This window comes from Haemaphysalis longicornis, unplaced genomic scaffold, assembly GCF_048455015.1.
Source record: "Haemaphysalis longicornis isolate Haplotype H1 unplaced genomic scaffold, Haemaphysalis longicornis Haplotype H1 scaffold_9, whole genome shotgun sequence".
NCBI classification, from domain to species: domain Eukaryota; kingdom Metazoa; phylum Arthropoda; class Arachnida; order Ixodida; family Ixodidae; genus Haemaphysalis; species Haemaphysalis longicornis.
The window spans coordinates 96555845-96572319 of NW_027526460.1; the positions used below are offsets into that span (position 1 = coordinate 96555845).

At 44.7% G+C, this 16475-nt stretch overlaps 3 protein-coding genes across 4 annotated transcripts in view; 2 read left to right on the forward strand and 1 right to left on the reverse strand.

Annotated features, from left to right (window-relative positions):
* Positions 1 to 3277, forward strand: part of Cul5 (cullin 5) — a 31215-nt gene extending 27938 nt beyond the window's left edge. For both annotated transcript variants that reach the window (XM_077683348.1, XM_077683349.1), the window contains exon 16: positions 1973 to 3277. In XM_077683348.1, the coding sequence (XP_077539474.1) occupies positions 1973 to 2167 (195 nt within the window). In that variant the 3' untranslated portion in view covers positions 2168 to 3277. The remainder of the gene's footprint in view (positions 1 to 1972) is intronic.
* Positions 3229 to 3811, reverse strand: LOC144152141 (cysteine-rich PDZ-binding protein). Its single transcript, XM_077683354.1, has one exon. The coding sequence runs from the start codon at positions 3683 to 3685 to the stop codon at positions 3386 to 3388; it is 300 nt and encodes a 99-aa protein (XP_077539480.1). The 5' UTR covers positions 3686 to 3811; the 3' UTR covers positions 3229 to 3385.
* A 6026-nt stretch (positions 3812 to 9837) lies between these two features.
* The window catches only part of Caf1-105 (chromatin assembly factor 1, p105 subunit), a gene marked incomplete in the record, with an annotated part of 15773 nt that continues 9135 nt past the window's right edge, over positions 9838 to 16475 (forward strand). Inside the window, 8 exon segments of the mRNA XM_077683351.1 lie at positions 9838 to 9969; positions 10076 to 10200; positions 10638 to 10743; positions 10842 to 10868; positions 11844 to 11946; positions 12015 to 12118; positions 13378 to 13474; positions 14096 to 14183. Of these exon segments, the coding sequence (XP_077539477.1) occupies positions 10078 to 10200; positions 10638 to 10743; positions 10842 to 10868; positions 11844 to 11946; positions 12015 to 12118; positions 13378 to 13474; positions 14096 to 14183 (648 nt within the window).

Consider the following 16475-nt stretch of genomic DNA (forward strand, 5'->3'; position numbering starts at 1 on the left):
CAACGCTACTCAAATTACAATTGTGGTAAACATGCACCTCTGGGATTGTAATGGGAGAGCCGGTGGTGTGCAACGGTCATCACCAGATGAGTTGACACACAACTTTTGCCGTGGCTCTACACTGGTTCGTAAATTGCAGTGTGGGATTACAAAAATGATATCAGTGTTCAAATGGTAATAAAAACACCTTGTAGTCTCAGCGTTGTTTAATTTGATATTGTTAACCGCTCTCCCTGTTGTCTATGCATACAGCCTCAGTAAATTTTAGGAAGCTTGTAAGAAGGCAGTAAGGCTGTTTCAGTGTTTGTACTCTAAACTGACTAAACAGTTTACTTTTACCCCTGAGTTGCTACAAATTTGTTATTTTAGGCTCCTAACTTGATGTATTAACCGTCATTATCAGCTAAAAAAAATCAAGATTTTGATGTCCCGAAAACTTCTCCCAAATCTGTTACAGCTATCTCACCCCTGATCGTGTGCGGTTTTCATCATAAACATTAATTTCTACTTATAAGCAGCTAAAAACCACTACTTTTTGCTAGGTCAGCCAAAATGTGAGTTTGCTGGAATTGTTTGCATGTACTCAATTAGGCGATATGGTAAGGCAAGTCATTAAATGAATTGTATCAACAGCACAAAAACTTTATCGCAACATTACTACCATTTTCATGGAGTTGTCAAATCCAGCGTGTCCTTTGTAAGCAAGTTTTCAAATTCAGAGTTGTTCACATAAGCCCCGTATCTGTACTGCTTAAAACTTCTTAACTTGCATGCTTTGACTGTTGCTGAAGCAGCTGGTGCATACCTACATTTACTATTCGTTAGCTTCCAATACACAAAGTTAAACTTTTGTGTGCGCGCATGCATCGAGGTATACCTGTATTACCAGGACCGTCAGAGTTGACAAAGGAAAGATGGCAATGGGTCGCGATTAATGTACCTAACGCACATTACGCTTTATTCTTACCACCATGAAAACCCGTCATCATCTTCATGGCTGCCACCTCTGGGGCAGGTTGTTCCGCAGCATTATGCACCTTAAAAGCTGTTCTAGCTCTGCCTAACGAAACTTAGCCTAACGTAAACCTAGCCTAAGCACAACCCAAAACTAACCTAAGCCTGATGTAATCTGACCCTGTTGAACTAGCTGTTTCAATTTCATTTCTCTCAAAACAGCAACTTGCAAAAAAATTCTCCCCAGTCACTGTGGGTTGGGGTTCAGTGCAAAGTCTGTTGCCATAGGCAAAACACTCAGGTTCAAGTGTTCAAAGCATCATGGGAAACGCATTGGCAGCTACACTAGCCAATAAAGTTTTGCCTAACATCTCATAATTTCCTGTTTATATATCCGCGGCTGCGTCTTGGAGTAGCATTGACTCGGAAGTATCTTCACACAATCGGACGAGAGGACAGCGCAGACTGCCTTCTTTGCGGTTGTCCTGAGACTATCGAACATTAGCTTAGTGCTTGTCCAAAGCACTCTAGTGAGCGAATGAACCTCGAGACAGCTTTACTACGCTTGGACACTCGCCCTCTGTCCGAACAAAAGATTTTGGGCACGTGGGCTGACAACGGGAAGCAAAGCCTAGCCGTTAAAGCCCTGCTTACATTTCTTGGCGACTCCTCTTTGGATTCTCACCTCTAGGTTGCGACAAAATTGAACAGACCGCGAAATAATGTCTGAGCAGTTTCTTTTTCTTTTTTCATGGATGATAGTCATGTGCTGAAAAGTGAACTGTAGTCATCTGATTCAGCGCCCCGTTGTATGCGAGACGTTCATTGGTTTTACTGCTTGTACGTAGTTCATTTGTCACTTTCATTTTCATTTCCCATACCTCCCATATTCATTCCTTTCTCTTTCTGTCCCCAGTACCCTCCCCCCAGAGGGAAGTAGCAGGCCCAAGATCAATTTCTCAGGCCGACCTGTTCTCCTTTTCAATAAACTTTTACTCTCTCTCTTTTGTGCACGCAGGAGGCCATTGTGAAGATCATGAAAATGCGCAAGCGGATAACCAACGCGCAGCTGCAGACTGAGCTGGTGGAGATCTTGAAGAACATGTTTCTGCCTTCCAAGAAGATGATCAAGGAGCAGATCGAGTGGCTCATTGAGCACAAGTACATGCGCAGGGACGAGGAGAACATCAACGAGTTCATCTACATGGCTTGATGCACCCAACCGCGCTGGCTGCACCACAGGCACAGCGCCCAGAAATCGCCCGGTTTTACTTGGACATCTTGTTCCCAGTCTTCTGGCCCGCGGGGGCCCGAGCCGTGAATCGCCGATGCGTTCGTCGTGTGCTTATTAAGAAGGCTGTACATTGTTCATAGGGAGGCTGTTCCGGCCCAAGGGCCTTACTCTGTGTGCATGTGTTTAACTGCTGGGATGCGAGCATCCTCGTCAGACTCGCCGTTCATTTGTAACGATATTAGTGTCGAAGACGACGACGACGCCTGTCACGTTATACATCCTTGGTTAGATTTATAGATCAAATCACCAATTGTGCCGGTACACATGAACAAAGTCTATTTCTATTCGTGCGAGTGTGCCCCTACGAGTGTTTCTTCTTTGATGATTGCAGGAAAGCAACGAAAGCTTTCTTGGAGAATTTGTTTAAAAGCAGTGGAAGTGTTGCCTTCCTTTGAGTCAGTTGTTGAATTACAAGATATTAAATCTGAATGACATTAGTATAATTCAACCCTTGAGAGCACGTAAAATTTAGTTTTGTTTCAACTAACATTAGACTGGTTTTCCCTGTTACGATAAAACATGCGGTAATCGTTGCACCTGCTTGCAATCCAAAATGTTCGCAGCTGTGGGCTTGAAAACTGTGCACGTTGTAAACAGAGAGAGCAATCTCTTGAAGTCATGCTACGATGTATGCGCTGGCGCTTAGATGGTGTACAGAAAACGTCTTTCAAATGTGGATTCGAGCAATGGTGGCGCAGAATCTTTGCGGGCCCTTTTATTGTATGAAATGCTCCGTGCTAATTGTATTGTGATGCGTTTAGACATTTACGAGTGTCTGAGCGTGCATTTTGCTAAATTTCTAAGCTTATTTTATTGCCACAGCACTATGCCCAACGACTTTAACAGCTTTTGTTTTGTACATACCTATTTATTGCTGCAACTTCTAGGTCTTTTTTGACAATTCTTTTTTTTTTTTCTTTTTTCATTCGTGCTGAAACAGAAGGCTCGGCGAAGGAGAGAGGGAAAAAAAAAACGGTGGATGCCTTTGTACATAGGTTTTACATGTGAATAAACAAATTTGGAACGACATCCGCGGCACTCGAATGCGCTGCAGTCTGATACGTTTGCCGGAGGCAGCCGATGGATGGTGTTGCGGGTGACGGCGCACAGACGACATCATCTCTCGCGTCCACCATTTCAGGTCGACGACTGTCTGTAGTTTTTCGTCTCCAGGATCTTCTTGCCGCACATAGCACAGATGCCCTTCTTGTACGCGCATCCCTGGCAGTAGTTGGAGCCAACCTGATGCACCTTCTGGCGACAAATTCGGCACTCGGCAAACTTGCCGTACGGTGTGAACCTGGCTTTCTTAGCCGTCAGCGCCTTGTTTTCGTTGATCATTCTGCCGCCGCCTTCGGTGGTGTTCCGCGCCCCGGCCTTCCATGGATCGGGGGTGATCACTTTCCCGAGCTTCTTCTCGCACTTTTCGCACACCATCTCACGAAGCAGCGCAGAAAAATCGCTGGTTTTGTAGGCAAGGTTGCGAATTAAACCGAGCTTCACGCAAGAGCCACTGCGCAAACAAGCGACAGGCTTCACAGCTGCTACGACTTATCTTGGATGGCCTTGGCTTGATTTGGCTTTTGTTGGCTAGAATTTTACAGTCAAGCTTTTTAGCCCGTTAATCGTTGTTTGAAAAGTTTTACACTTTTGCGATGCGTCTTACTTCGATGTAATACGTTACTTTTGAACTCATAATTGTTAAAATGTAACCATAATGTCTATTTTGTTAGGTTAAGTCTCCTGCCACGCGCGTGGCACGAGCTGCGCCCCCCTGGCAACAGCTGCTGCCACGCAGAAGTGACGTCGAGCTAAAGTAATCACGTGACTTCCTGTGACGTCACAAAACAAACGTCATATTTACGTCATTTGATCATGCCACTTTTTTTGTGTTAACGACGACGGCAGCAGGGTGTTCGCGTTTTGTGTCCCGATGTTCTCCGCCCGTGGTTCGAATGGCAGGCCTGACGCATCGTTACGTCCTTATCTCCCTGTAGCGGCTGCCTCGCGGCGCTTTTTTCTTGTTGGGAGGTGTGCTTGTAATTATTTAGATTGGGTATTTTTTGTGAACTTGCTGTTGCACGTCTTGGTAAGCCTAACGCATTGTTTTCTGCACGCTGCTTCGCCCCGCTTTTTACATGCTCCTAGAACTGTACTGTTGTCGTTTAATATTTTGTAAGCTTCACGTTGTTTTGCAGTTCGCGTGCTATCGGCCTATCGGCTTTACGCGCCTGCATTTGTTGTCTACTTGTGCCTCGCTTCTTCCATGCCAAGCCTTGTGTTCTGATTCTGGAGTGGTGGCTCAATTATAAAACGTAGGGATCAGTATTTTCCATCGCGTCGCGCCGTGGCGAGCGACGTAGTGTCAGCGTGTGCACGAATCGAGTGTCGTCAGGTAGCGCACGGCATCATCGAACGCAATCCGATCTCGCATGTAGCTTCTGCAATTTTTCCCCCGGGGCAGTAGTACTGTCGCCGAGAAATGTAACCTGACTATTCCACAGAAACGATCTGTGCACGTGGCGCTGCAAAATCCGTGAAGGGAGCGCAGTTTCACTGCCGTGGAGCCCAACTGCCCGTCCAAAGATATATCTATTCAAGATACCACTGAAACCATTCGCTGACTGGCTGGCTTCTTGTGCAAGGAGGCTCAAGCCCCAACTGTGCAAGCATGGGAGAAGTGCAGCCGATAAGATCGCCGTGTGAGCCAAGTTTGGAACTTCTGCTAATAGTCCTTTAAAAGTCTGGTGCATAAGGTTAACAAGTGACAATTCAGTTATTGTTCATCTATGCTCAGATTTGTTGCTTAGTACCATTGTGCTTTCAACTTAGGAAGTCTTAATGAAATGATAGGCAAGGCTTAAAATTACTGCTTGGCTTTTATTTCCCTTTCCTTCGCTCTAGTACCTTTCGCCTCCTCTAACCTGGTTAGGCAACAGAACTTCCTCCTGCATCTGCTTTGAGTATGTATTTTGATTGGCTCGTTAACAGAACTTCCTCCTGCATCTGCAAGCGTGCTTAAGCGTCTACTGTGAAAGCTATGGTCAAAGCCTTTGGGGTAGTGAACAGGAAGAGTTTCCAATTGTGAGGGGACGTTTCACATTCTATTGCTTTTTAACTCCGCGCTGTGTAAACTGTTTTGGAAAATTGCTCAAGTGAATTTACTTAGTGATAAGGGGCATTATAAAATGTCCCACATTTCGTTCACAATGATGCAAGTCTCGTCAGAAGCCAGCTGCTAGAAAACACATTCACGGGTTGTGTGTTGTGTGCCCATTAGCTGTTTTTTTTTCTTCCACAAAACGGGCACTTAAACAATCCTTTAAGCCAACAGGCTTAAAAAATAGTTTATCAAGTACAACTTCAGGGTAATGGTTGGTGTCGAGCGTGACATTGCCCACTCCCGAGAGTACTTCTTGATACCTTGTGCAAGAACTGGAGCCAAGGCCACGTGCGTGGATGTGAATGTCTGTCGGTGTTTGTGAAAGTTGCAGTAGAGCTGGAAGGTGTATGGATCATGGGTGGCTTTAACAATAAAATGACTGCTGAACGTACTTTTGCTCTGGTATCAATGAGCAGCATGTGAGCATTGATAAGTGCTTCACTGATGACATTTTTGTTACACAAAAGCAGGCCATGTTAAGGCCCCCTGGCAAATATTCATGAAAAACACTGGACCAAAAAGCTGCCAACACATGGAAACCATGTTAATCACGGCACCTTTCCTAGTACTTCAGTACCGTTTATCAGTGCTGTGTTTTTCTCCCTCCCCCCAACTAGTAAACTATCCCAGCGTTGCACCTTAAGCCAGAAATCAAACACTTGCTTGTCAATGACAAGTGATCTGCCAAACTTCCGTGTCTATGCAAAAAGTGAGTAGCTCTACTTTCTGTGCACTGTTTGTGCTGTGAAGCTCCGTTTCTAAACAAAATGCCAGGGTTCTTCTGGAAGATGCGAAACATTAAAACCTCAACAAAAAAGGAATAAGCAAGCAATACTCTCGTGCACTACACTAGAGTCCTGCGGGAAAGCCAAACCAGCAAGTGATCTTTTTCTACAAAGTGCTGCAGACGAGCCAAGAAAAAGATTCCTTTTTGCGGACACCAAAGCTACGCTGGAAAGCCAAAATGTGTGGTGTCTGTTACTGCAGATTAGCTGCAAGACAAGCATGTTCACGCAAAGATTTATGAACCAGGCTGGCGAGGTAACAAAATCATTGAATGAGGTTACAACAAAATGTGTTATGAAATTTGCTATAAATAGCAATTAAAGGTATAAAATGGTTTTGACACCAATTAAATGGCCTGTTGGAAATCATTGGCAAAACCTAAAGAGCAACATTTCATACAGCTGCAATTGAGAAATGGCAAAGTGTGGTTGGGGCCTGAATTCAGCAGGCATGCTCCAGCTGAGAATGCATAATTGCAGGGCAAAACAATTATAAAGGCCTAGGGAAAAGGTGAGCTTAGTTAAGTTACCACCAAGGTATTTGGTAGAGAGAATAGTTACAAAAATAAAGAAGCAACATGGGAAGCTTTATTTTCACTGATATAAGTTTATCAGCACTGAGCTGCATGTTCTGCATGTCCCATTGAAGAATGTTACACCTGCATGCACTCGGCACATCACATTTTACGGTATAACACAGTTTACTTCGAACATAGGTAAATAAGAGAATATTGCATAAGCAGTTCATTTATACGTGAAATAGAAACAGCAGGGTTTTTAAAACGAAGCCCGTAAGTGTGCTGAATGAAAGGGACCAATGATGAGTTTATGTTGTTACTAATAACAAATTTCAATGACCTTGTCAGAAACAAACCCCTTCCATGGAGGGACTGTGTGTAATCATAAGATTTTTTTGATAAAAGGTTGTAAATGCCCTGTAAATGCATGTCAAAAGGTATTTTAATGCCCTATTCGTGGCCTGTGAGTCATCGGCGCTTTTTTCTGGTGTTTAGATGATCAAGGGCTGTTGTACGGGAACCACCTTCTCTTCTCACTTTGGTCACCATCTTTCTTAGTCACTGCATTCATGTGCTTGGTCAGGGAGCTAGCAAGCGAGGACGACAGTCGGCACCAACTATCAGCCGAGTTCCTTCAGGCTGGGACAATTGCTGGAGAGGCTAAACAATGTTTTTAAAATCCCTAACTGAGAGCTTTCACTTTTTGTTTTGTTGAAGAACATTTAGGCAACCCTTCAAGAACTGTCCCAAATAACAACAATGACTATTGTGCCCGTTAAATAGTTAATCTACGTACAGTGAACGATGGCATAATATCTATCAATGTGAACCTACCCTTTGAACCTGCTTAATATTTAGCAGAGACTCACTCATTAGCTGTTTTATGGCACTGTGTGGGTGGGCTACTGGTTTCCACCTATGGAGCCTGTGGGCCACGCTAGTTTCCAGTCCTGTCAAATGTTTTTGGAGACTAGCACTACCCTGCAGTGTACGAGCCATGGATTCCTTGGGTTGGCCATGTGAAATTCTAGTGAATCGTTACAAGCCACCAAAGAAAGTGAGCATTTGTTTATCGACTACTGTTCTGTGGCCACGAAAAGTTTCGTTCATTAATTAAAATACTAACAAATGACATCAATTTTATTGCAAACTTCAAACAAATAACTGGTATTACAGAAAATGTGTAAAGCAGCTGGAGCTCCATAGCCACTTTCCAGCTATTTCTCCATGCCATCAGAGAATCTTGTTTGTGCGACTAAGAGATACCGACCTATTCCACTGCAAAGAAACATAACTGGGCGATTGCAGTGGGGCCTCTAGTTCCGTTTGATCATATCACTTGAGTGTTTACGTACAGTTAACATACTGATGACTGTGTTTATAGTGCATGCACATATAACATCAATGTAGTTTGAAATTGGGATCTTTTTCACCATTTCTTTTTGTTAAATTCGCCCCATGACAGCCTTGACGTTTGCCTATCAATTACATTTGCAGCATGCTCGCTGCTTATACCTGTTTACACAAACAATGCGTGGATGCTTTCACGTTCCAGGCACATCTTAAGATTCTCTTTGACGTTGCTTATTGAGCCTGTGCAGAACCCATAGGTTTTCATATGCTGGAGTGCATGTATGTGTATTAGACATGATGGCCGGCCAAGTGTACACCCTTCCTATTACCGTCTGTACAGCCTCTTCTCTGACCCTATCGTCTGGGTGTCCCGAATTAACTTCCTTTGCATGAGGGACTCAGTCAAGTCTGGCCAACATAGCGTATACCACGGTACAGTGAGACGTGAAAGTTATACCAGTGCAGTAGCTATGAGATGAAGCGCCTAGCTAGTCTACCTTTTGAAGGTCGCAGGTTCTAAACTGTCGTAGAATCATGTATTCTACTACAAAATCTTTGGTTTCTACTAGGAAATCTTTTTAAGCGCTGAATATCACGCAATTATGATGCTTGTGGCGCATGCTCACAAGACTTTTCTGCTCATAAAACGTATCGTGGGTGTAAAACAAATTTTAAGCTACAATTTCGCCCACTAGAAAATAAGAACTTCCCATTTTCGGAAGTTTTCCTTGCTAATATTTCAGATGAGGAGATCTACTGTAGTGGTACGTACGCGGTACATGTGTGGGGACACCAAAGATTACCTTTCCTATTCTTGGCGCAATTGTCTGTAATTGTAATGCGCACATGTGCCTAGTAAAAAACAGTTGCCGCCACTACCCTTCGTCCTCGGCACTGTACACTCCGATTATCTTTTGGCGAGAGAACACACACCGCGATTTCAGGTCGCCCATTTAAGCATTCTGAACTTGCCGTGGTGCTAACTGTTGATAGCAGATGCCGCCGCGCCGACAAGCGTCGGAAGGTTCACAGAATTACGCTCGAACGGTGTCTTTTCTTGTGTAGAACGTAGCTTGTTAGAACGGGGCCAGTCGGCTGTGCGATGTCGTCTCACGTACGCTGAAAAGCATAACAAGCGGCCACAGGTCAACATTACTCGAGAGCGGCTATTTTGCTGCGGTCTGGAAAGGCTGGCTGGGTCCCCACGCAATACATAATCACAAGCAACTTTCTCACGTTTTCAGATAGTGCTTCTAACAATATGAACTCCGGTTTATCTACGTTGTCGGCCCGAGAAAATCGGAGCTTCGTCCAGCTTTCGGTTACGCGACTCCATGTACGCGATACGGCAGCTGGCAGCAGCAGGGCAGCAACATCGCCGGCTGCTCCCGCAAGAACAAAAATTGTTTGTTTAGAAAAGTTTTAGCAGTTCAATGGTGCGTTATTTTGTACTGCAAATAAAAAAAAAGTGTATTTCGGACTACACTACACAAAATAATGACAATTATTATGTTAAAACGTCTTCATGACGTCATTATGACGTCACGCGTGGCAGCAGCCGTTGCCAGGGGGGCGTAGCTCGTGCCACGCGCGTGGCAGGAGACCTTGCCATTTTGTTAGACTTAAATATCTGGCTCCATCAACTGCGTCAACGGCAAGCCAGGCGGCGCGGCAGTTTGTTGCGGGAATCTACTGTTGGCGCGCTTTGTGGATTAAGCGCACATTTTCATCTAACTCGTCGGTGTTTCTGAAAGGTATGTAAGAATTTGTCCATTATCGTCTTTAAATTGAAAGGTGCCTGCAGGGGGCAAATACTTTCTTCACTGCTGCAAGCTAAGTCCTCTCACCGTGCTCTCAAATGTCGCGAACTGCCTGGGTTTACCCCGGTTCGGCCGTGTCGCGGTACAGCCTATCAGAAATTAGTTTTTTTCTGCTAGAAAGTGTATCGTTGACAGATTTCACGCCCAGCGCAACGTTCGTGTACTACCGATGTGCCATTTTGTTTCAGGAATGAAGTGCAATGTACCAGAGATATCTTGGCACAATCGAGATCCCATCTTGAGCATCGACTTCCAGCCGTCCAATGACAAATGTAGAAGGCTGGCGAGTTGCGGCACGGACACACACGTTATGGTGAGCTGGTTATGGAAGAACAATGTATCTTGTTTTCCTTCATAAAGCACAGCTGGTGGTCCGGGACTCGGTGTAATGTAATGCTTGTTCATAGCTTCGTTATCTATGCATTCGTAATTAACAAAATTTTATATCCGGTTAGAATATCCGCTTAAGCGTCGTTAAATGTTGTTTTTTTGTCACACTTTCAGCAGTTAGAAACAGTTGATAAGCGTGAAAATGTTAATTTCATTGATTATTTAGCCACTCTACAATATTATAATTGAAATAATTGCTCTAAAATTGGGCAGTAATTAAAGGGTAAATTGTTATGAACAGACTATCATTTCACCGGCCATTTGCAATGGGGTGTGTTTTTATTTGGTTTTAAGGTTGTCATTTGTGTTTAGAACAGTACCTGTTTGATCGTATCATTTCTTTTATTTTCCCTTCTTTAGATATGGTTTGTGATAGTGCATCGCAGTGGTGAAATCAGCCTCGAGTTTCGATCGGACTTGGACAGGCACACAAAGACTGTCAACACCGTACGGTTCTCAAATAACGGTAAACTGTCGCCATTCACTCTTTTGTACATCTCCCACTTGTACGAATCACAATATGTAAAATAATTGCAATAATTCCTATTTTCCCACCCTCTCTAGGTGAATTACTCGCTTCTGGGGATGATGGTAAGTTAAAGGACATTGGTTGGCATCTGTAACTTGCCAAGGTGTTCCTTTTCTTTGAATTCAAACATCGCATGAGGGCACAAAATCTAGCTGTCAGGGTGATATACTGCATCGTTAAATAAATCATGGCAATGCTAAGATTTGGTTGAACTAAGCGGAAAACCGTATTGATTCGAAATGCATGTCCGTATGGGATGAAAAGTTGGGATTATTGGACTGCTTGTCCAGTGCTTGGTCTTCTTATGCTGTGTTAGTGCTAACCTAACCCAACTGGCCTAACCTAGGTTAGACTACTCCTACGTGGATATTTAGGACCATACTTGTGAAAGCACTAAATTGTCTTAGAGCTAGGGTTCTCCCTGGAATTTTTTGAAGGGTGAACGTTTTGAGGTGTTAAATTGAAGAATAGGAAATTTGTCATCGCACAAACTGAACAACTCTGGCAGAACACCAGATATTGTGGTGCTGATGCATGGGGAAGAGTGGAAGCTCTTAAAATAAAAAAAAGCAATAAGCACAAGAATGGACTCCAAGATTTGCATGCCGCTGGCAATTTTTGAAACTTCAACGCGGTTCAAACTCCTTTTCACGTGACCGGGTGGTGGGAGGTCCGGCCAGATGTAGTTGCTCTCGCAGTGGCCGTGTTTAGTTCCTCAGGTGTGCATTTCAAAGGGGTCAGTCAGAGCAGTGGGTGGTTTGCAGAAAGCAATGGGCAGTAAAGTGGAGGAGTGGACGGCATTTCCAATGCCGCCCACTATGGGAAAAACCCAGGTTGGAGTGTAATGCCCAGATCATTGTTTCAGGTAGCAGTTGGGATGGCAGTGCCTTTCTTTGAAGGGCCGATACGGAAACTTGTTGGAATGTATGTTTGGTGTGCGATAGAAATTTCCAAAGTGCCTAAGCTAATCCGAACACAGTCCATTGACACTTCTTTAACGTCTTCAATTGTTTTGCAACCTGCCAATGCCGCTGCAGATGCCAATGTCATCATCTGGAAGCAAGTGGACAAGGACCCCGGTGACGTGTTTGAGGATGCCATCGAAAACAAGGAGCATTGGGTTGCGCAGAAAGTGCTGAGGTGAGAGATGCCACTTCCAAGTGAGGCTGCCGTAGCTGTATCTCTGCTGGCATTTTCCGTCACGATAGGGGCCACATCGATGATGTCTGCGATGTCTGTTGGTCTCCCGATAATGCCTGGCTGCTGTCGGGGTCGGTGGACAACTCGGCTATTGTCTGGAACGTCGAGAAAGGTTAGCCCCTTATTCAGCCGGCCCTGTGCCCGTTCAAGCTTGCGTGATCAGCTGGTAAAATACTAACTGCTTAGAGGCTCAAACTGCCAATACTTCGCAGTTCTGAAGCCACGGTGAGCCATCAGCATTCACCTCTTTTCTCATTTTCCACTTGTACGGATCGTGAAAAGGTTATCCCTGCTGCCTTGGCCTATCTTTTCATGTTCTTGATGCGTAGTGCTTTCATTAAAGGCAACTTCAACCATTGTCTCTCCAGATTGAGCTGATTAAGTTCACCAGCCTTGGTCATTGTAAAATGCGTCTGTAGGTGTCAGAACTTACTTTTTTTTTTTTTATAGTATCTCATACAGTGTTTATGAGGAACAAACATTGCAATGCTTGTCGTTCAATGCTATGTTTATTGGCAAATAAATGGACATTAAAGTAGGGAAGACAAATAAGTCTGTTAGATTACAGTGTAGACAATACAAATTTACCATTCTTGCCGGCAGCACCTACGAAATAGCTTACCTCACTACCGCATGCAGTGGGCTTTGTTTCGCTGCTGGTCCTACATTTTGCAGTGGTGTTGTAGCGGCAACCATAAATTTGGGATTGCATGCGATTTTGTCCCTCATCACTAGCAAAAAATTGTGAATGAAAGATTGATTGATTGTGGGGTTTAATGCGCCGACGCTACACAGGCGATGAGGTGCGCTGTAGCGGAGGGCTCCGGATTAATCTTGACCATCTGGGAATCATTAACGTGCACCGAAATCTCGAACACACGGGCGTTTTTGCTTTTCTCCACCATCACAAAAGCGGCCGCTGGAGCCATGAAATGAACCCACATCCTGTGAATGAAAGATTTCATTCCTTCGTACTGCCATCTGGCAGCCAGCAGGGAAAATGGAAAATAATCAGGAAGTGACATGGAGGGCAATGCAACTGTCAGCATTGCTGTTCGCGCTTTTTACTCCTCCTAAGCTGCATTAGCGAGCTGCAACTATTTATTGCTGTACAGAAGAAACACTGTTTGTCGTCAAAAAGGGAAAAGAGCCGTGGCAGGTGTGATCTTGCAGTTGAGACTAAAAGGTATCCATCTTTTAGGGGCTGTTTAATATTCCTCAACACCACTGCCTATTATGATTGACAAAAGACGGTGGCATGCCCCCATAAATAAACAATTGAAATAGCCAGATACACCTGTGGCTTTCTTAAAATTTTATCGTTTCTCCTTAGAACAATTGCAGTAACACTGTTTTTAACGTACCATGTAGGCAAGAAAGTGTCGCTGCTCAACGAGAACAAAGGCTTTGTCCAAGGAGTCGCATGGGACCCCCGAGACGTCTATTTCACCACTCTCAGTTCCGACAGGTGCGTGTCATGCATGGTTTATTAAAAAGCGCAGTCGTAAATGTTGTCACTTTCGTTTGAATTCAGAAGGAACGTGTCAGTGGAGATGTTGCCTTTGTGTTTAACATGTTTTGCTCTTGTGATCTGCTAAGGGGTAGGTTGTTTTAAGCGTATCCTTGCTTTCTTTAGTTTGAGGCTCTTGTGAAGTAGCCGTTTGTTACGGCTCTTGTGAAGTAGCCGTTTGTTACGGCTCTTGTGAAGTAGCCATTTGTTACGGCTCTTGTGAAGTAGCCATTTGTTACGGCTCTCGTTCAGCAAGCCTTTCAAACAGAACTGTGCGTAAAAGGAATGTAACAAATGGCTGGTCGTGCAATCTTCATGATCAGTTTAAGGAGATAAGGACTGCCCTGCCCAAATCAGCGCTGCCAGACCTTACTAAACCAAGGTGTGCAGCGAAGACGGGTGAAATCTTCGAGCCCACGATTAGGTGGTTCCTCGTAAGGCTGTGTGAAAAATCACGTGATGTAAGTCAGGGCGAGTGCTTAAGTTAAGCTCAAACTCATTTGCTTCTTGTCAGGTGCATAAAACAGTCCACCTTTTTTGCATTAACTGACGTGTTGTGTGTGTGTCGTTCTTTTCCAGGTCGCTGCGAATATTCAAAGCCAGCAACAAGAAGGTAGCCTTCAAACATCAGAAGGCTCTTATTCCACACGAAGGCTTGCAAGATAAGGTACGACTGTGGATGAATGGTGATAACATGGCAAGCGAGGGATCACACAACGCTATCGCACGCAGCAGTCCAATATACATGGATTGAGGTCTTAAGCATGTAGGTGTTCAGTGGGGGGCAGTATTGCAATGAAGAAAAGATAGAGATTGCCACAAAAGACATTTTAACATTTTAAAACAACTTTAGGTGCTGTGCTTTTACTGTCATCCATTTCAGCCCAGGTGATCAAATTGTGAAAGTTGAATGCAGTCACAGGTTAATAAAACTGCTGCTGACAAGGGCTAACGCTGTCTGAGGAAACTGCCATGTGTGCAGAAATTTTTGCGTTGCAGCAAAAATATTTTCGTCAGAACAGAATAAGCTTTTTGGAGAAAAAACTGCCAAGAAATTGACGATAGTTCGATGTGGGTTCAGTGGAGGGAGGCCTGGGGCCGAATTCTCTAAAACGACGGGGCGTCGCTTTGAAACGGCGGGGTGGTGCCATTGAAATGCATGTGTTGTGGGGTTGTGGGCGTCGCTTTGAGGAAGGTGTGCTCCTAGTAAGTGCCGCAGAAAAGCATTGTGGCAAGGGCGCGAAGCGACGCTGACTGCCCCCCATCGTTTCACTTGTCGCTTCGCGCCCTTGCCACAATGCTTTTCTGCGGCACTTACTACGAGCACACCTTCCTCAAAGCGACGCCCACAACCCCACAACACATGCATTTCAATGGCGCCACCCCGCCGTTTCAAAGCGACGCCCGTTTTTTAGAGAATTCGGCCCCTGTTCACTACTGCGTGTCACACACATGTGGGAAGATACTTTCCTTTGTTAACTAACAGTCTGAATTTGCCGTCCACTTGGTGTGCACCGTCAGCTGCACATTTGCACCACAGTGTGTTCAAGTGCAGTGAGCATATTTTCTTTGGGACGCGTGTGGATTCGTCACGATTGCCTAAAATATACATACCTGCCAGGTTTCCCGAATTTTCCGGGAGACTCCCGAATTTTCATGGTTTTGTACGATTGTACGACCGAAACAAAAATCTCCCGAAAACGCACCCGTCTTTGGCTTAATCCTTTTCGCAGCTACAATGCGGCCAATGTGGCAGTATAGCCGCATTGTGGCCATGTCCCAGTATGGCACAATGGCCACCTGACAATCCAACCCGACACCAGTTTGCATCATTATCACTGAAGTGCTTAAAAAGCGTAGTCGGCCATGCGCAGACGGTGAACCTGTTCGTCCCATTGTTTATAGAAACGCAGTGCCGCCGCCGCTTTCATTTACGCATGAGCACGGCCGTTCTGAAGATTTAGCAAGTGTGCAGTGATGTAGCTTGTTAGTTTAGACGAAACAACCAAACAGTTCAGTTCCTGCTGTTTTGTATTGCGCTTGCAGTACTATTTCCAGGACTTTCTGAAAAGGGCGGCGTTAGCAACGTCGAACATTTAAGTGGTGTAGCTTGTTGGTAGTTTGGGCAAAGAAACAGTTCGTTTCCTGCTATCTTGTAAGTAAATGAAAAAATGTGTGGAAAGTTACCCATTCTGTTGTTGCTACTACTACCCCCCCCCGCCCCCCCGCCTTCCCCCGCCCCCGATAAGATCTCCCTAATGCCATCCCGGCAAACCTGGCAGGTATGGATATACCAGCCCATTTGCACTACAGGTGTATTTATTTAAGTGAAGCCTTTGACTGCTAAGCACACCAACACCTCAGTAGTGACAGGCGTGGAACTTGTGCGCTAGTTATAGCAGTGTGCTTCTAATGCCCTTCATAAAGATGTGCAAAGTAGCTTGCAACATTTTTCAGTGGGTGTAAAAATTATTTTCGTAGGCTGATTGCATTTGAGCTCACAAGTGAGCTCTGTTTTGATAACGACAGGTGTTTTTATGTAATGTTTGTGCTTAGAAGCCAAGGGGTGGCTCCTGATGCCCTAATTTCTTTCTAGTCCACATAATAAAATGTATTAATTTAGGTTTCACAGTGTAGAGTTGTCAGTGCTGAGAACTCCAGCAAAAATTGTGGTCGAAAGGCTGCCTCAATTGGTAATTGGGAGCAGTAGTAGAAGTTTTGTTCAAAGCAGTGTGACTACCAGTGAAGTAAATGTGTGGGCATATTTCAAGATAGTGCGCACTGACCTCTTCCACTCGAAGGCGCATCTGTAACCTTTCCTGTTTAACGTGTTGCAGAGGGTGCTACCAACGGAGAATAGTGGGTAGATGTGACCTGTGCAGTGACAGCATCAATTATTTGTCTTTAGGGCATAATGTTACCTAGTCTTGTTTAGAGCAGCTCCTCAGTGTCACGTGTA